Genomic DNA, 20856 nt, shown 5'->3' with positions numbered 1-20856 from the left:
GGGGCAGGCCAGCATATAAGAGCTGCAAGAATGACGCGAGGGGGAGAGAAAGACGACAGATGAACTGATAGGAGTGAGGAGATAGTAAGAGAGCAAGAGAATCACCCACCATTATTACTGTGAGCTGTGAGACGGGCCCCGACTACAGCTGTGCCATTAACCTCTCAAAGCACTGTCCTATTAAATAAATTACTGGGAGAAAAGAGGTGCAAATTAAGCAAAAAAAAGGGTCACAATTCCTACACTATGAATTGGATGGATTTTCATTTTACCTGTTGCGTAAACTAGATTATAGGTTTCAACTGTAATCCTAGTAATGTATGTTCTTATTCAGTACAGTAAATCAATACACATGCATGCACAGAATTGTGTGAATAATCTTTTGTTTTAATTTGATTTCAGTAGTGTACATATTTTGATAAACTGTTCAGTAAAAAAAGAACACTAAAGGCCACCGCACACAAGACCGACCCGATAAGACAACGACGTGATTTTGTTGTGTTGGTGTCGCGTCGGTTTTGTGCGCGGCTGAAACCAACATTACCGTGACACGATACCGATAGATTTTGCTCGTTGGCGGGTTCTATTTGAAAATCGTGTCGCTGTCTTATTGGCTGCGTGGCTTTAAGAGTGAAAGAGAAGCAGCACAGCTAAAAACTAGTTGATTTCTGTCTCGCAGCATGCCAATTGCACACAGCAACACTTTGATTAGCTAAAACAAACACATTTTTTTGGTTACATCTTTAACTTAAAAATAATTATACCAAAGCATGTTAATGAACACTTTACATTTTTTTTTTGCTTCAATGATGGGGCTGCAGAAATATTTACAGAAACCATCTTGACAAACCCAGTGTTTTCACATCAATGTCAAAAGTCAATGATTTAAGGTAAGTTTACCATATAGAGCATTGGAATTAATATAAAGTTAGAAAAATCAAGGTTTCTGTAATCATAAATACATTGTTTTCCCTAATTTTACAGTAATTTCTCACTGACCAAAATGAAACCAGTACTTGCAAGATACAGGTTGGTGTGCTCTCTGGGTATCACTAGAAAATGTAGACTGTTGAAACCCCAAATTGCACTTAGTTCAGAGCGCTTTTGTGCAACAGACGCAGTCTGTCAGCCTGCATATTGCAGACCCGGTACTTACCCGGCCAAATTAAGACAGGCTTGAGAAAAAGAAAAAACCCTAACCAATAGGACAGCAGTTTAACAGTTTGGTCACACCTCAAACAACTCCTGTCTGTTTACAAGATCTATCTTGCTGGTCACTGTCAGGCTTTTGCAAGTCGCTGGAGGAGGAGAGTTCTAAAACTGGGTTAACAAACCCTGCATATTCAGAATTGCCGTTATCGTCAATCTGGGTGCCAACAAAATCGTTTTCCCACTCCAGTCCATTGGAATCGTCGGAGGTTGATGTGGGATTGCTGCCTGTTCTCCTACTGCTGGGTCTCAGTGCTGCTCTGAGTATGTCCTCCTCGGTTTTAGATCGTTCCCTCACTGGAATCATTCTGTTCATCCCTTCAAACATTAAGGAATCCAAGTTAAAAACCTGACCACAGCAGACATGGACCGTCACTACACTTACTGTACATATGCAATATGTAATCAGTGTTCAGTATTACTATTCAACTTGTGTATACTTCACAAAAACTAGAAATGGGAGTTTTGGTGAACAAAAACAAAGCATCCCCAGTAATAGGGGTATGTCATATTATTTGTAAGCAAGTACATAAAGCTGGGACTCAAAACTAATAATACTGTTTAATACAGATTTATATACTGGTTTATTTCATACTATCAAAATGACAAATAAAGTGTAAAGTTGCTAACGAATATGTGACACTATTCTAGCTTTTCATTTCCAAAGATTATATTTTGAATAACAGATTGAATAAACCTGCTGAGAAATAGTTTTATTTTTACTGTTGCTAAATTAGGTTTATATATCCTGATTCATGGTTTTAGAACTCACAATTAGTTTTAGTTGCCTTGTGACTGGTACACACACACACACACACACACACACACACACATCAAATGCTCAGTTTACCTTCTTCATCCTCCCACTCCAGGTCCAGCGATGTGTCATCATTGGTGGATCTGGTTTTGTTTGTGAAGTCGCAGCTACTTTCTGTGTTTGGAGTCATAATTGTCTCAGAGGTGACTCCTGAGAAGAACAATAATATGATTTGATTATATATTTTATGAAGTTACTGCATGACATACTTTTAGGGTTAAAAACAGAAACCAACATTACAAGTTAATAAGTTGTGTTGGGTGTCTATTATTGTACAAGAGGGGCCATCTCATACAGTTTGGGTGGTTCTGGCTGCTCAAACTGTGCAAAATGACACCCTATACACACCATATTAACTTATTATAAACCACAGAAACACATACTGTACTCAGGAACTACCACAGGATCTGTACACAGGATAAGATGTACTGGAACTGGGACAAAACTGTAATGGTAATTGGTTGATTACTTTATTCAAGTAATTATCAAGTACCGGCACAGTATTTAAAACATACATAAATGCAGTACTTGTAATTTTAAACTCAACAGTATTAGTTCTCTTGTCACCCAGGGCCATAACCTCTTACACTACTCTTCCTAGAAACAGATACATAAGATGAATGACTTACTACTGTTCCTGAAGGCTTCTGACTGAGCCTTTACATTCTGCAGATAGGTTTCAAAGTCCTCCCCTGCTGCTAAACTGTACAAAAAAAAACTACATTTTAAAATGCTGCTTCATACACAGAAAGAAACCTGAGTTCAGGATATATAGTCAATTCTAAAACAAACTCAGAGTAAACAAATGTCCTGATGCTACGAATTTTGTACACAGTCCCGGACAAATTTAGCAGTCGCTTATTGTAAATTACTTTTTATAAAACAAATTCACTAAACACAAAACTCCTGTTAATGCAAATTATTTTGGAGCCCCTCTAGGTTAGAAAAAGTTGAATAAAACTAAATCGCCCTAGTTCGAACAGCAAAGGATATTGGGGAATGTATTCACTTGCATCTAGATTAGCGCCTCTGTTCTATATTTTAGTGCTGTTTTGGAACTACTGATAATATGACGCGTTTCGAGTTGCCATAGTTCTCATGCATCAATGCCATTTTCATGCAGCAGTGCCAAAAACGTGCACTGTCCTTTAGACAAAAGTGGAGGCGTTGAAAGCAGTGGATGATGCACCACCCTACAAGATGTTGCTGCAGATTTCAACATTCCCGCAAACACTTTGTCAATCAATTTGAAAAACCGGGATACAAGAACACAGGTCATTGAACAACAAAATGCGGATGCAAGTCGCCAGCATGTCCAATTTGCTCAATACCCTGATACTCTGATGTTGGGGACGCTGTGACAAGAATGGGACATGCAGATTTCAAGTGTAGTTCATTTGCATTGTATACTTTTTAAAAGTTGACTTACAAGAACTGTATTTTTAATAAAATGCACAGAACTTTTACATTTGTAATACTTTTCACTGTTCTGTAACTGAAATTTGTAACGTCAAAAAAAAAAAAAACTGACTATGCATTTGGCTTGGACTGTAGATAATATGAATTACTGATAAAAGATTTGTTTTGCTGGTCCCTTGAAATTCATATTAATGAGAATTCACTGTACATGTAAAAATGTCATGTTAAATATTTATTTAAACCTGTGATCAACTAAAGCTTAGTGTTTTACAGATTACATTTTTAACATAACGCTTTGTGTTCTAAACTTTTGCTGGCAGTTTAGCTACAGGATAGTTTCTTGAATGTCAAACTTCCTTAAAACAGACTGAAAAAATGAAATACCTCACAACTGAATGTGTTTTGAATTGGGCCTAGTGTCTCATAAGTACGGTATAAGGAATGTACTTTGGCCAACTAAGGAGCAACAGTGGCGCCCAGTGGCCAAAAAGACAACACGAATGATTCACTTTACCCCTCAACCTAAAGCAGTGGTGAACAACTAGGAACTTGCTACAACCATACCCTCAATTACTTAATTCCACCAATTACACTTCAATTTAGGTATTAATCCATTAGTTACTTAACCGCTAAAACCTGACAAAATTGTAGCTAACAATTCCGTAACTCTTTGCCAATTTAGCTACATGTCTTGCGCAGTTTTAAAATAAACAGATGTTACAGCACACATGTACTTTAAAAACATGCTTTGGTTCTACTTTAAGTTAAAGGAAGCACTCAGTTTCTATGCGTTATTCTTTGGCTGTCTGTTTGCACTTGCATTCCCTGGGTCATTTCACCTCAGCAGTGTCAAAGCATATTACTGGCTGAAAGCATGTCAGTCAAAACAGCAGCTTCCCATCCCAAGCCCTCCTGTGATTTTTATCAAAGTCAGTTTACCTTTTTTGGTAATCCCCACTCCCAGCAAGTTGTGGCCTCTGTTTCATCTTGTGGAACCTATGCTGCTTCCAAACAAAAATAGCACTTACACACTGACATGCATACGTGTGCAGAACTGGGGACATCTACATTGTTCTGGTCCTCCACTTCAGACAAGTATTTCATTTATAGCTTTACCTCACAACCACAGAAAAATAAACACACATTCACAAACTAGTTAAAGCAAGGTATTAAAGGTCCAACTAAAATTAGGTCTAACTAAAGGTCATAATGTGGCAATCGAGCACAAATTAAAATAATTGAATGCGGTTTTAAAATAGTAAACAAATTGTAAAACCAAATTAAAGAGGAAATGAAGGTGTGAATGACAGCAACAGCTCTAGATATGTAAAAAAAAAAAAAAAACTAATTGTGTTTCTGTATGCGTTCATTTTATTTACTGTTGCATCTGATGGAATAAGACACTTGGACTTAAACACAATTACATCAAGCATGATACAGCTTGAGATGCACTGTTGTCAACACAAGATTCCAAATTAAAAGGTAAAAGGCACTGGCAGACTGGAGTGTGAAGCAGTGATAGGAAATGGGGCGTTCTGAATCCCCTCACCTCCAGGAGCTTTCTTTGTATTGCTGCCCTGGCAGCTTCGCGCTGGGCAGCGTAAAAAGCCTCCTCTTCTATCCTTAACTTCTCCTCCTGTGCAGCTAACTGTGCATAAACAAAACAATAAGGGGGTTAACAAAATCAGAATCCTCTCTAGCTGAAAAAGCCAAAATGAAGACAAAGCAACTGAAATGTAGAAATACGGTTATGTAAAAATAAAAACAGAAAAGCCCGCCAGACAGGTTTGATGTTTGATGTTAAATCGGCTGGCATTCAGCGGTCCAAGCGTCAGTTTTGATCTGAAATGTTAATGTTCTATCAAAATAAAATAATATTTGTTTGACAAAACAATCATTTTAAGAAAAAACGTCAGTGGTGTAATTTATTGTGGAATATAACAGAGTTTACATAGTAAGTGATAATATATTTGAGAGAAGCTGTATCTCTTTTCACCAAAAAATTACCTCAGAGTGAAGCTTTTCGTCTGCTGTCTTCTGATTTTCTGTGATTGCATTATACCGTTTTTCTTTAAGATGCCCAATTTCTTCTTCACTTAGCGGTCTATAAAAAGAGAATAATCAGTGGGCTTTAAAAGCTTAAAGAGAACATGTTCCTTCCCATTTTATTACATTTTGGCTACCATTAACATAACCCCAGTAGACTGATATCTGTGAATCTACAGACTAACCAACACATTCAGGAAAAAAATAAAAAAAGGAAATTGGAAACGAGACTAACTGTGTGCAACTATTCAGCAAAAATTATAGGAAAGCAGAAGGAACTCCATAAAACATTGGGCATTACAGAGGATGCTCATGCAACGACCTCCCTCAATGCAGTGGCTGCATTACTAATCAACATTTCCATCAAGACAATTTGTCTGGTGTTCCTGGCATGGCAAAGTTTGTTACAGTGCTGTACCAACAGAAACTGGAAAAGACACAACTGCTTACCCTCGAACAATTTCGAAAACACCTTTCCTACAAAAAGTGATTTATATCTGAATTATAGCCTTTGACATTCCAGGAAATTTCTAATAACCGTTCATATAACTACTGCATGCATCTTCTGTCAGGGCTTCAGATAATGGAACACTGAATCATGACAGTACGCCTCTAGGTGGTGTCTGGTCAACAGCCAGAAAAACCTGGTGTTGAGGGACTCTTGCTGTGCTTTAGCCAGGCACTGTGTTTAAGTTTGATGTAGGTGCATTTGTACACAGAGCCCCTTCACCAGCTCTCAGCTAACAGATTCCCGAGTAACAAATATTTAAAAGGGTAAATAGCTTTAAATTACATTTTCAAAGTGTTCTTTTAGAATCCCTTTATAAATGTGTGATGTTTACAATCATTTAAATATTGTGTTGTATTCACTTTGATATAGTGATGCAAAAAAATATACTGAACAAGTAGATTTAAAAAAAGAAAAAAAAAAAGAAAACAGTATTCTAATAACTAAAGGAGTTGTTTATTTTAAGTTTTGGAATGCTTATCTCTTGGTATTACACATTATTTTAACAGGAGTGTTTTTCTTAGACCTAGTTTGAGGTGTGCAGCATTGCTTTGACTGCAAAGTTCAGGAACCGATCTTCAGTTCTGACTTTTACCATAGGAACGTGTTACACAGACTAGATCAGTTAATGTAGAAGTGGCCAGAGCCATGTCATGAACTGTGAATGTACTTTCCTGGCACAGAGTAATTACATACATTACACAAATTAAGTATATTCATCTTTACAATACAAGCAGGCACATATTAAAAACATATAATGTTGTATCTCAGTTGGTCTTTTGGGGTTTCTTTACATTCAATCCAATTGTATCATTCATATACAAACCTTAGGCTGCTTCCTGGACTCTCGCCCTGTCAAAAAAAAAAAGAAAAAGATTAAAAAAATTAATTTAGTGTGACAGACTGTTTAAGAGTTTCTACATGAACTGTCTAAGCCTGTATCAGCTGGCAGAGAGGATGTGAAAGCCATTGTGAGTTACTCCATCCAGCTATGAGAGAAGCCTAGTGCTTATAGTACACTACCATTGGTGTGGAAACCCAGAGAACTATTGACAATCACTAAATCAGGGATCATATCCTGTGCCTAACAAACACCCAAACAAGAAAACTTACAGAAACACCATGTGCCCTGCTCTGAAGCACGTGCACATTACAATGTCACTTGATGCTGCATAATTCCCCTTGAGTGTAAATCAAAGACCCTCTTCTTCACTGTTTTGTTATTTACAGTAAATCTCTGACGATACACTATACAGCCAAGTAATCTATTTAAGTGCCTTTAGACTTGAAACACTAAACTACTTATTCAATCCCTAGAGAAACAACTTACCTCATCGCTCTCTACAAGATTCTCAAACTGCAAAGAGAAGGAGAACAATATTTAATTAGCATGACATCGATAGACAAAAGGCAAAAGCAAGTTCAAAGACACATTAAACTATTAAGATAGAGGCGGCCATGGCCAGCTATAAAAATGACAAAGTATGGCACGTTATGCTCCACAACATAATTTTGGTCAATATGACATGCAGTTTGGTTAACCTGTCTATAATGTTATGCCAGTTAATATAATGCACTAGTAATAATTTTGTTAAAAAATAAATGCTCCAAAACAGCAACCTATTTCTAATTGAAATGTTCTCATTGGTTTGAAAGAGCAATTATTTCAGCTTTTGTCCAGATCTTTTTCATTCCATCACTTTTTCAATTTAATTTGAAACTAAACACCGAAGTGAGAACAGATGCTGCACAGCCAGCAGTCGTTGCATCACTAGGAAATCATACAGGCAGTTTGAAATGATATTAAGTGGGGTGCAAACCGTTAAATAACTTATAAATGTGATTCATATTAATTGGAGTGTGATAATAACCGAAGTGATATTATCAGGAACGTTTTTTCCCCCCATTGTCTCCCATGATACTCTGGCTGGGACATTATTTCAATTAGTGTGACATTAAGCGTCCTTCACTTTATAATAATAATAATAATAATAATAATAATAATAATAATAATAATAATAATTAGTATTATTATTATATGTACACTAAGATACATTGCTTTCACATTGTATCTTAAAGTACAGTCATTGCTTTCTATGGTGTTGGATAGATCAGTGCGGGACGATACAGCTTGTCCCGCAGCGATGCTGATCGGTATCGCTCAGATCAAATATATTGCAGCACTGATGATACGATATGACATATAATATGTCATTAACTGGGACAGTTTGTATTATTACTTTAAAATAATACATCGTTTTCAATAGATTTTGTACACCGTTTCTCTTTTCCTTGAATGGATACACATTTTATTTTTGTTACCTGTAACAGCTTTTCTTTTATTGTCACTGTTAATCTGTGCTGACAACACCATTTGTCTGAGACCTTCACCATTCAATACTTGTTCTATGGTTGATTATATATATATGTGTGTTAAGATACTGTACCTCTATGGTAAAGTGCTCTCCAGTAGAACTGGTTCTAAAGTATTTGGAACTGCAAGATAAAAAAAAAATAGATTACTGGACATTGCCAATATTTACATTACATTCTGCCATATTGTATGTTGGGATTTCAAACACTTTTTGAATAAATAAATCCTGCTCAATGAAGATGTACTTTCCAAATGTGCTGCGACACATGTCTGAAGAGCATATCTAATCAGCAGTCAGTTTCTTTGTTAAAGTTATCGTGAAGGCTTTAGCTAGCTCTTTTGCACTGAACGCCACATTAATTGTAGTAGTCAAGACAAGCCAAGTGCTGACAACACGTGCTTGGCAGGACAAATCATGGATGAAACTGTTGTCTACGGAGGTGTCCAAGCACCTTGAAGTGTTTGATCCCTCCCATATTTCATACAAGGACAGGCAAGTCAGTATTTTACACAGCGCCCCTGATAAGCATCCTTCCTGCCTTTTTTAAAATGTATTATTATTTCTGTAGTTCACTACTAATTTTACTAAATAACTGTCTGTAAAATTATATATTTTCGAACACTTTAGTAGTAGGATACTTGCTGTCAGCAACGTATGTTTCTTTGCTAAGCTCAGATCGCTCATTTCATACACCTGCTTATTGATGACAGCAAAACAATGTTAAAAAACAAACCAGTGTTTTTATTTAAGAGATTATATGGGGGGGGGGGGGGGGGGGGGGGGGCATTACAGCTATGGCCAAAAGTTTTGCATCACGTTGACATATTGAAATTATACATCGTTTTGTAGTTTGCCACAAATTGAAAAATGTGTCATTTCAAAATTTAACATTAAATACTGTACTACTATTGTAGTTTCCAGTAGACTTTTGAGACACTATTTTGTAGTTTCTAGATTACATGATGTTAAATAAAATATTGAAATTAGGTTTACATAGGTTTTCTGCATCCTAATATTATACATGGTGATGCAAAACTTTTGGCCATATATGTAAATTATATTTGAGTACATACCCTACGGTGTGGTACTGCCAACTACTGTACCACGCAGTGTATACCGCTCCTGTGTGTCCTGGTACAACTAGAGGTATTGCACCGTGAAAATGCCCAGCGGTGCCACACCGCGCCTGTCTGTCTGTCTCGGGCTTTAGTCATACAGTATATGTAGATGGGCTAATGTACTTGTTTATTATGCAGTCCCTCTAGCTTCCAATAAAATGACCAATCAGTTGTCCTCACCACGACCTGTATCCAAAGTGTTGCAAAGTATAGTAAATGCTCATGTGTAACATTGTCTCCAGGGGTGTGCAATTTAAAAAAAAAAAAAAAAAAAAAAAAAAAAAAAAATACTGTTGTCCAAGGGACAAAATGCGAGAAAAATCGACCTGCCCCCTCCCACATTTGCTTGTCAATTTAAATAACATACGAAGAGTACTAGTATAATAAGCAATACTTGGGAGTTATTCAAATACAAAAATAGCTTCTGTCGGTTTTCCCCCCTACTCTTTCTCTATAAGCTGAATTCAACCCCTAATGTACAGGTGTTTCAGTTTGTTTCATCACAGATATGAAATAATTGCTAACTATTACTGCTGCTTTGTGGAATTCTGATTTTTCTTGACTTTTTAGTTTTGTAACTGGTGAACCCCAGATTTATGAAGGATGTGCATAACCTGTCAGGTTTCTCTGCTTTTTGTATTGTTTTTCTACCAAAATGTTCACTCTGTTTTATATGGATTGTGGTTGGGCAATAAATAACGTTTAAATAAAAAAAAAAAAAAAAAAAAAAGTGCATATGGTAAACAGCAAACTAGGTTAGACTAGGTTGTCTTGAAATGCTTCTAAACAGTAAACTTCAAGTTTTTTTTTTTTTAACATCCAAATTCAAATTACACAATGATTTTTTTCTAATCAGCTAATACCTTAGCAACTATGGTGTTTATTTTATTTTATTTTTTTTGTAACTTGCTGCACTTGCAGTGGCTCTCAAAAGCATTTAATTAGGAGTTGCTGCCACTGATCAACACAAAAAAAGTCCATAATGTCAAAGTGAAAAATAAAATCTACAAATTGTTTTAAATGAATTATAAATACAAAACAGAAAATAACTGATTGCGTAAGTATTCACCCCCTTTGCTATGACACACCTAAATAAGCTCTGGTGCAACCAATTGTCTTTAGAAGTCACATAATTAGATGAATGGAGTCCACCTGTGTGCAATTAAGATGTTTCACTTGATTTCAGGTTAAATACACCTGTCTCTGGGAGGCCCCACAGTTGGTTAGTACATTTCCTAACAGAAACTACATCATGAAGACAAAGGAACATTCAAAGCAAATCCGGAATAAGGTTCTTCAAAAACACCAATCAGGGGTAGGATATAAGAACATTTCCAAGGCATTGAATATCCCCCGGAGCACAGTAAAGTCCATTATTAAGAAATGGAGAGAATATGGCACATCTGTGAATCTGTCTAGATCAGGCCGTCCACAAAATCTGAGTATCCGGGCAAGAAGGGCACTAGTCAGGGAGGCCACCAAGAGGCCTATGGCAACTCTAAAGGAGTTACAGTCTTCCATGGCTTCACAAAACTGGCCTTTATGGGACAGTGGCAAAAAGAAAGCCATTGTTGAAATAAACTCACATCAAATCTCAGCTAGAGTTTACCAGAAGGAATATGGGAGACTCTGAGACCAAGTGGAAGAAGATTCTATTGTCTGATGAGACCAAAATAGAGCTTTTTGGCCTCAACACTAAGCTCTATGTTTGGCGTAAGCCTAACACCATCCCTACCGTGAAGCATGGTGGTGGCAGAATCACGCTATGGGGATGCTTCTCTGCATCAGGGCCTGGAAAGCTTGCGAAGATAGAGGGCAAAATGGATGCCGCAAAGTACAGAGAAATCCTAGAGGAAAACCTGTTGAAGTCTGCAAGAGACCTGGGACTTGGGAGAAGATTCATCTTCCAGCAGGACAATGACCCCAAACATACGGCCAAAGCCACACTGGAGTGGCTTAAAAACAAAAAGGTCAATGTCCTGGAGTGGCCCAGTCAAAGCTTGGACCTCAATCCAATTGAGAATATGTGGAAAGAGTTGAAAACTGCTGTTCACCAAAGGTCCCCAGCCACCTTGACACAATTTTGCTAAGAAGAATGGGCAAAAATTGCAGTGTCCAGATGTGCAAAGCTGGTAGAGACTTATCCAAATATACTCATGGCTATAATTGCTGCCAAAGGTGTCTCTACCAAATATTGACTCAAGGGGGTGAATACTTATGCAATCTTTTATTTTCTGTAAATACCTGTGATGCCTTAAATTTTAAAGATTAGTCTGTGCATTGCCAGAAGCTCTCAGGCAGCCATTTCTGGGTTTCTTTGTAACCAATAGAAGATCGGCTTGTTGCACAGCTAGTCAATCAGAAGTGATAAGGGTGGGATGTAAACACTTTTCAGTTTTCAGAAACTTGCGTGGCTCTCTATAACTATACCCAAAGTGTCTTTCTAGCAACAGAATGAACATAGGAAAAATAAATATAAATAAAAAAAGTACTTGTCTGACAAGCAAAGTATAACGGCAAAACTTGCTGTACCAGGTGTCAGGCGAAATGAGTAGCACACCCGTGTCTCATTAAAATGATATTCCAGAAAGACATAGCTTTCATTTTTCCAAGCAATCACATGACTCTGACAAATATAGAACACCACCATTACATATATTATGATTTCATCTCACTTAAAACAGCATTTCAAGAGCCACAATATATGAAAAGTTTAACTTTTATACTCATTTGTATCATAGCACTGTGTTACTGTACATTATTAAAGCCATCAGTGTAGCAACCTCTACCTAGCTGTCTTTAACCTAATTTAGGTATCAGCTCAAGCACAACCAAAAAATAAATTGATGAGGTAATGACTTGGGAGTTTAAATTCCCATGCAGTTTGGAAACAGTCCTGTGTCATTTCTATGCTGCATAGTGCTGAATGCTTGGTTTATTTTAATTGACCACTCTGCCACCCACTGACAATTAACATCATTCTAGCTAAAATACAATTTTACGTGGATAAATGATCATGCATTTGAGCTTGCTTATTTATTTATTTATTTATTTATTTATCTATCATCTCATGGAATAAACAGACTTCACTATGGTTAATTTTGTTTTAAACTTTGTCTGGTTAAGGGGCAACATTGAAATGCAAAGGGACTTTTATTTCCATCCCTAAAAACAGCATACGATCTTACAATATTTGTTCAGAGACTTTATTACAGAAAATAGGACAGAAAGGCACACAAAGTGCTCAAAATCCCAAATACTAATACCACTACTATTAGTCTTTCATTCCCTAGATTTCCATTACAAATATTTCTCAAGCCAAGCCATTTCTCACCAATGCAGTCTCACATTTTTTAAAACCAAATGATAGTACTATACAGCTATTCTGTGGATTACACCTAATGTAAACATAAGTTAATTATAATTCAGTATTAGAGCAAGAGAACTCTAAACCATTAACGCAGATTGCAAAACATCAATAGGTAGGGTAAAAAAAAAAAAAAAAAAGCATTTTTTATATTTTTAAATAAATAAGTAAACTGAGAATTGTGCATTAACCAAGCTGTGCCAAATGGCAGGAATAAATAAAGTAAAAAAAATGTATACAATAATTTAAATAGACTAGCAAGCAGAATGTACTCTATGATACACCTGCATCACTTATACAGTACCTACTATTCTGGTCATTTGCTGGGAGAGATAAACTCAATGTCCAGCTCATAGTACTGAGATGATTTAAATCATCAATTTTGCAGATCTGTTGACAGCCCAGAACATAAGTGTGATATTTAATGGGAAATGCTAGCCTTAGCAGAACACATTATTAACTGACAAACTATTGTTTCTAGATAGTTAAGCTTCAAAACAAATGTATCAAGAGCAACGCTCCACAATGCCATAATTCCTGTACTGGTGGTGTTATCACTGTCTGCACAATACTGTAAGAATGGCGCTAGTGCGGAGGAGTTACCAAAAGGAGTTTTCCAGTCTTAGAAATAAAAAAATAAAAAAAACTTTAACTACGAAACATTATAAAGTATAATTTAATGCATATCTTTTAAGGGATTGTGTGAACAAAAATACCTGTGGTAATTAAAACAGTGTTGTGAAATGCACTGTATTTAAAGTACAGTAGCTCAATATTCCTTTTCAAATTTGCTTTGAATGGGCTCCCTAGTAGCACATCCAGTAAAAGCACAGTAAAAGACAAAGTGCCCTATTGTCTGGACATCGCCGGTTCGAGTCCAGGATATTCCTTTGCCGACCGAGGACAGGAGCTCCCAGGGTGCGGTGCTCAATTGGCCGAGCACAGCCCCGGGGGGAGAGAGGGTTAGGTCGGCCAGGGTGTCCTCGGCTCACCATTCACCAGCCAATATCTGGCTGGGCGCCTGCGGGCTTGCCTAAAAGTTGCGCTGTCCTCCAATGCTGTAGCTCTGGGTCGCTGCATGTTGGGTCTGCAGTGTGTAAAAAAACGGAGGACAGCATGTGTCAGCCCCTCCAGAGTCAGCGCAGGGGTGGTAGCGGTGAGCTGACCTAAACAAAATAATTGGACACTACTAAATTGGGGCGAAAACAACAAAAAAAACTAATTGGCGACTACTAAATTAAAACAAATAAAAATTCCATTGAAACTGTTCACTGGCAAATCTATTAATCCAAACTTAAAACTCAAGGGAGGAGACTACAGGGAAAATCGCAAAAATAAAAACATTTGCAATCAGCGGCCTTTACATTATTGCACTGGTTTACTCTAACCTTGATACGATCCACCGCACAACGTGTTTCTTGCATTGAAAGGTTTTCTTGTTTAAAGCATAAAATGGCATTTGCTCAGATAAGGTTAGAAGCTCACACAAAGCATATTATTTGAAGAATCAAGTCCCCGTAAAATAAACTTTTCTCCCCTATAGCTGCATTAATAACTCCTAATAGTTAACCAACATACCCTGTAGTAAGCTTACTGTATCCATGCTGCGTAATACTGTATCATTCACAGCTTGGGCAGTTTTTTTCCCCCCGAACTTCTACTACCATGGGTTTCTTTAAAACACAGCAAAATACATTCCCACAATCCCCCAGTGACCTGATGATGCAGGACAAGAACATCTGAATTTGGTCACATTAGTAAAAAAACTCAGACACGTGTTTCTGTTGGGCTGGGCAGGTCAGGCATTAGACATTGATCTCTTACTTTAGGTAATGCATTATTTAGTTGGAGGATTTTTATTAACTCTATTTTAAACCTAATGACAAAAAAATCTGAGAGGCATTGTTATTTCTGGACACCAAGGATACCCGTTTATTGGGAATAATTGACTAAAATGACTGGAACAAAATAAGCTTTCTTCCATACTGAGAAAAATGAAAGGCATTCAGTATGTCTCTCTAATGATGCCGTTATCTATTAGGCTTAATCTTTAAAACAATAAATTACACCATTTGTTAAAAAAACACACCAAGGATAAAAAACTAATAAATACATACTGTACATAACTTTTTTTAATGAGCAGCAAATGTGCTGTATCTGTTCAGTGCTAAGCCTTGACCTCTTATAGGGTAACGTTCCGTACTAGAAGACGCTGTACAAATTCTGTACCCCAAGGTTCCGTAATTCATGAAGCTGACATGAAGAGCTATACTGTACAAGATGGATTATGAGCTTGTAACCCTGCAATTTGTTGAGAGTGTTTTCCTACTCATCTTCTCTCAAGAATTTGTTTTAATAAAAAAAAAAGAATACCTACAGTACATTAAATAATAAACTGACACTTGAGAGATTCAAGTAATCAAACATTTAGGCTAGTGCCTTCTTCAGCACACAAACATTTTATGAGGATCTTGCTTTTAATGTAAACATGTAAAAGCATGAAAGTTTATATTTGTTATGCGTATCTTTATTTTGTGCATGTTTCACCTTTTCTCTGATGTAATGTTTAGTCTCTTACATGCTGTTTGAACATTAGAATCATGATACAGCTCACTTGCACTCAAACACACCAGTTTTCTTTACGAAATTTGCAGTGAAGTGCATTTTTTTTGTTCTTGTGACGTAATTTTCTGGTGCACCAAAAAAGATCCCCTGAAGAATCAGAGCTGAGCACATTCTGTCCAGAGTGACATGCAGAGCTCTGCAAGAGCACATCCAGTCTGACAGGAACAAGCACTATCGTAGTCTCATCCGTTTCAAGTTTAATCACTCTGATTTTGCGAAAGTTTAATCAGTTAGATATGTATAGATTTAATTTTAATTTGATCTGATTGTAGCGTTTTTTTGTTCCTTGCATACAAGCTAAAAAAAGTGTTTCAATTTATTTGTAAACTACATTGTGGTCTATGGTTTTATGTAGCCTACTCCTTACTTTACGATTGAAAAATATTATCCCGTTTCTTCAACTGGTTTATTTTGTGAACATTTTCTTTTAAAATAAATCATATTTGCAGTTTACAAAACCATATGCACACACAAATCATACAGGCTATTGAGATGGAGTAATTCCACTCCAGTTGTTTTGCATTGTTGTAGTTTGGTTTTGGTCTGGCTTTCACCTACTCTCTCTAGTAAATTAGCATGTCCAGCTGCTATCCTCAATTAATTAAAGTTGCTTGTGGCCACTTACTAACCAGTAGGTCCTCATAAATCGCAAAAATAAGAACGTGAAAGAGTGCACACTGGTTAAAATATTTGCATAAATGTATCGGATTCTAGCCAAATCAATTGAAAACAGCTAGTATAAGAGGGTAGGAGTGTATGACAAAAATGCAAGATTACTAAATACTAAAACCAAGTAGACTGCATATGTCTGAATGGAGAACCAAGACGATATTTTGTCAGGTTGTACATTGTGACAAACTGCAGCTACTGTAATGCAAGGCCCACTGAAGATTCAACCACAGTTTTACAAACACATTAACTATCAATTGAAAGAAACCCCCTTTCACACTAGCGTGAGACCAAACGCATGATGGGCGTTCGTAAGCGGATGAAGTAACAAACAGCCACGCCTGCGTGAACTTCACTTCCACAAGGAACATTTCTGTTCAGCCATATTTTTGTTGATTGAGACACACCATGAGTCAGACTGCAGCAAGGATTATTAAACATTTTCTCTGATCAACTTTTGGGCTGATGATTCAATCCAGAGACGCTTAGATGGAAGCATCTGTAACAAGCTGCTTCTGGGGCACTCCATATGTGCTTCTGTCACCCAGATTGACCCTGCTTCTTCAAAAAGCAGTGTGAAATCGTGTAGCCGACCACATGACACCGGGTCGGCAACCCGGGTAGAGCATGCCAGTGTGAAAGGGGCTTAAGTGGCAACTTTCATTCCTCATTTAAAACTAAAAGCATGTTGAAAAACTGGGACAATGTTCTGCTCCATTTATTTAGTCTTTTGCACTTAGGCAGCACTAATTTGAAAGGTATTTTAGGATCCTTGAAGCTACATCTGTACATACCATACTGTGTTTGTGCTGTGCCAATTATAAGTGGCTGCCAGAATAATAGTAGCTCGCAACTGGGTTTGTGGAAACAAAATGTTATTTACTGTACAGGCAGTAATATTTGAGAATGCTCTAATGCCATACAAGATATTGATCTACCTCTTATAAATCAGGAAAAACCCAAACCAATCACCCTTTAGAAAACCACTATACAGTATATTAACGGAGTTAAACTTAATAGGCAAAACACTGCAGTGCTAATTGATAATGAACGCTTATGCCCAGGGTGCTGCAATTCATACCCCATCTCATTAGTAACAAACATTAGTAACAGTAAATTCCTCTAGCTTTACAGTACTGTCCTGTACAGCTGGTCACTCTTTACACTGTGATACGGATGTAATTACTCCCTGACACCATTAGTGTCCAAGTATTTCATAATGAACAGTAAACATGCACATTTCTGAAACCGCACTGATCAGTTTAAAAGATGTGGTGCCACTGGCTTGCTAGCCTGAGTATCCTGCACTCCATCCAGCAATGTAAGCATTATGGCTAATTTTCATAGAGTTTTGCTTACTCCCCTTGTGAAATTGTGAATATTTCCCTGAAGCCATTGTATGGGTGCAATTAGCCTCTACACATACTGTACAGTAAGAATGTTGTCACAGCAACCAAATGGAACATTGCACCCGTCTCGTTTACCCATATCTTCCAAATTTATTAGTACACAGTAGGGTATAGTATTGCCATGGACCTCCCATGTCCTTTACAGTATGTATCCTTTTTTGGGAGTGGGCAAATCTCCATGGAAACGTACCGTGGTTCTATACATTTTTTTGTACATGGCTCTCTAATGTCAGACCTGAAATAAACAGGGGTCCCTCTGGACTACTGTACTCTGTACCAGGTGTGTGTAGCTTGCTGCAGAATACACAACTGTTAGACAATAAATGGTTAGCAAGTACCAATTTTTTTATTTTTATTTAGGCAGCCTAAATTAGATATATTTTTTTTAGATATTGTAACTGTATGGCAATACAAGATAAGATAGAAGGACAAGACAGAAATACCCTTATTTGCAAAACTGTGTTCTATTCACTACCGTGCAGACTACAGATCAATTACTGTACTGTGGTTCAGTGGTGGAGCGAACACGAATATATATGAACTGAATGTCAGACACTTGTGACAATTCTTTAACACAAATACCACGTATGCCCTATCTGAAACCAGAAGACAGACAAGTGTAACCAGCGCTCCAGATAAGATTTAAGTCTCGGAGTAACTTACCGTCTAATTTTAACACAGAGTATCTATTTTCAGGGGGTAAAATGCAACATTACCTTGAAATCAAGAGAAATCTCGATAAACACTGTACAATCTTTAATGGTAATGGGGTAGGCATTAAAAAAACGAACACAGGATTTTCATGTACTACTCGCTCATGAAATAAATATTCGTTCAGATACTCGTTCGTTTTTCAGAAAGTAATAAAAAGCTGTTATATTGCTCAGAACGCAGGCAGCAGGGGCAGAGGGGCACGGCCCCTGTGTGTGTGCCTTTATTTTGCAGCAAGACATTACAATATGTAACACTTTAAAATTTGAAAAATATCCCAAGAGTAAAGAATACGTTGTATAGGCCTTACTTTACCCCAGTGAATAAACTACAAAACAAAGGATGCCAAATAGCTGTTCAAGTTAACAATTCAACTGTTCAGCTGTTCATGTTCAACAATTTTCTAGGCATATTTGCTGAGCCCTTAAAAGGTGGGAGCGACTAATTCACTGGTGTGATGTATGCGCTGGTGTGTCTAATATTACACTACTGCACCAGTGCCACAATGGGATTACTACAGCCACTGTTATGGCTCACACAAACCCGACCTATTTGTTATATCAGTGTACAGTACATGGAGGGGAATAAAGTACTGATGACTTGGCAAAGTTCCCTGCTCAAAATAAAAAGCATCAAGTTTATGAACAATATGCCTTAGGAAGGCTTGCCTCGTCCTTTCTAAATACTCTAACTACAAAGTATGCCCCATGGGTATTCTGAACTGATGAAGTCTTTGTCGTTTTTCATCAAATTCAAGTCAATGTCTCATGCAAACCTTGCAGGGTGCATATAGGAAAATTTAATGTGTGTCCAATTAAATGTTTTACCAACAGAAAAATGATAGTAAAGTAAAAATGCTACGAATTTACACATAGTTACTGTAGGCCAACCAACATGTCTCAGTGACCAAGATGATGCATCACAGTTTCTGTCTGTATAATAGTGAATAAAAAAAAAGAATACAGCACACTACACAAGATTATGTACTGTAAATGTAATATGATTCTATACAGTTACAGGTACCACAGTATCAAAATGAACCATTCTGAAAGAGTTTGTGTGACAAATTTATGACCAAACGATTACTGGTCATTCTGACTTCAAAAGTGTATACAAAACAAAAAATACAACAGTTCAAATAATAGAAGATCTTTACTAAAACCGTGGCCAATGGCTGCATTGCTGGAATCAATATTCCTGCTGCAATATTTCAATGCTATGCATTGGTAAATTAACTTTACACTGAAAGGCTAGTCTACAAAAAATAAGCATATGGTATTCACTGAAACAGAAGGGCAAATCAACAAACAAATACTGTAAATGATTTGATAAACAAGACAGATCTGTACTGTACAGAATGAATGGAAACCAACTGTAACTACAGGAGGTGCTGCATTTCAACAAAGTCACCATTGGAGGGTGGCACACAATACAACAACCAAAAAAAATATATTGTTTTTATGTATGCACAATACTGAACGGTGTGGATACCGTGGGTGAATGTAATTAACATTGCCCACTTTAAAACATAATTTAAAAAGCATGATAAATCTGTAGCCCATATACAAAACTGGTCGATTCTCTATTGCTTAATATAAAAACAATGACCAGTATATAAATGTGTCACTTCAAATAAGATAAACATACTGCTGTGTTTAAATCATATAGGAATAAAGGGAGTTCTCCCATCTGTGCCATATGCATGACGACATCTGTACACCACTGCAATACGATAATACGTTGATACAGTACATTATGACAAAGCATGTACATATTAATATGCTAAAGAGATTCAAAGCTAGTTTAAAGAAGAAGAAAAAAAAAATAGCAACTTGAATATTAAAAAGTCTTGCTGATACCGACTCAGACCCCAAAGACAATGACCAATGTACTGACATGTCATTTGTCACGCTATGGAAAGCCTGCAGTATTATTTCCCAAACGCTTGCACATTACAGCAACAGCAAATTGCAAATGTAATTATTTTCTCACCCTCCTCCTCTCTGGAGCCTGCTGGTTTCCCTTTTGAAGAACCCACAACATAGAGCCCAACAATTCCCCATCGCATACAGGCTTAGCCCCAACAACAACAGCGTACTACACCTTGTGGCAACGACACGCCGTATACCATGTATGAGGAACGGGTTTATTTATTGTATTAACCGCCTTCTCTTCATATTGATGGTGTTGCCATGTTTCTACAACTAGTCTACAACACCATCTGACATATAGAACTCCACATTGCAGATGTTCTGCTCTTCTCTGCTTTGTCAAAGAACAGAACCGGAGGAACCTCATTGTCCTTTACGTCACTTCCTACATGCACCCACTTTACCCAATTAAAGTAAGCGCATATGTAAAGAAACATCCTTCACAAGATATATTTATTTTATTTATTTAATTTTCAAAGATTGTCGCGTACGATAGGGTGCTTTATTGTTGTTTTATTTAAATGTGTTTTGTTTCAATCTGTCTGATGCCTTGTTTGGACCAGAAGCGCACCCACGAATATTTGTTGTTGGGCTTATATTCGAAATATTACGGTATGTACAATACTGCAGCACACACAACAGGTGATTGATA

General features: G+C 37.1%; 1 protein-coding gene across 2 annotated transcripts; it reads right to left on the bottom strand.

The window, feature by feature from the left end:
• Positions 1-762: 762 nt before the first annotated feature.
• On the bottom strand, positions 763-20563 carry LOC121322479 (AP-1 complex-associated regulatory protein-like). 2 transcript variants are annotated; one of them, XM_041262541.1, is made up of 10 exons: positions 20266-20563; positions 8447-8495; positions 7330-7356; positions 6826-6851; positions 5453-5549; positions 4995-5093; positions 4385-4446; positions 2656-2729; positions 2060-2176; positions 763-1527 (listed from the first exon to the last, which is right to left on the bottom strand). In XM_041262541.1, exons 1-10 carry the CDS (start codon positions 20334-20336, stop codon positions 1235-1237), a joined length of 915 nt encoding a protein of 304 aa, XP_041118475.1. In that variant the 5' UTR covers positions 20337-20563; the 3' UTR covers positions 763-1234. The 2 variants fall into 2 exon arrangements, with proteins under 2 accessions (XP_041118475.1, XP_041118483.1); XM_041262549.1 differs by lacking the exon at positions 4995-5093.
• Between the last annotated feature and the right edge of the window lie 293 nt (positions 20564-20856).

Source organism: Polyodon spathula, chromosome 1, assembly GCF_017654505.1.
Source record: "Polyodon spathula isolate WHYD16114869_AA chromosome 1, ASM1765450v1, whole genome shotgun sequence".
NCBI classification, from domain to species: domain Eukaryota; kingdom Metazoa; phylum Chordata; class Actinopteri; order Acipenseriformes; family Polyodontidae; genus Polyodon; species Polyodon spathula.
The sequence above is the reverse complement of the archived record's forward strand: the minus strand, read 5'-3'. Positions and strand labels throughout refer to the sequence as shown.

Excerpts from the sequence above, each read along its gene's own strand:
- LOC121322479 (XM_041262541.1), bottom strand. The coding sequence starts at position 20,336 with ATGGGGAATTGTTGGGCTCTATGTTGTGGGTTCTTCAAAAGGGAAACC. Across the intron at positions 8,496-20,265 it reads AGGCTCCAGAGAGGAGGAGG|TTCCAAATACTTTAGAACCA; the intron begins GTGAGAAAATAA and ends TTTATCTTGCAG. Across the intron at positions 1,528-2,059 it reads GGAGTGGGAGGATGAAGAAG|GGATGAACAGAATGATTCCA; the intron begins GTAAACTGAGCA and ends TAATGTTTGAAG.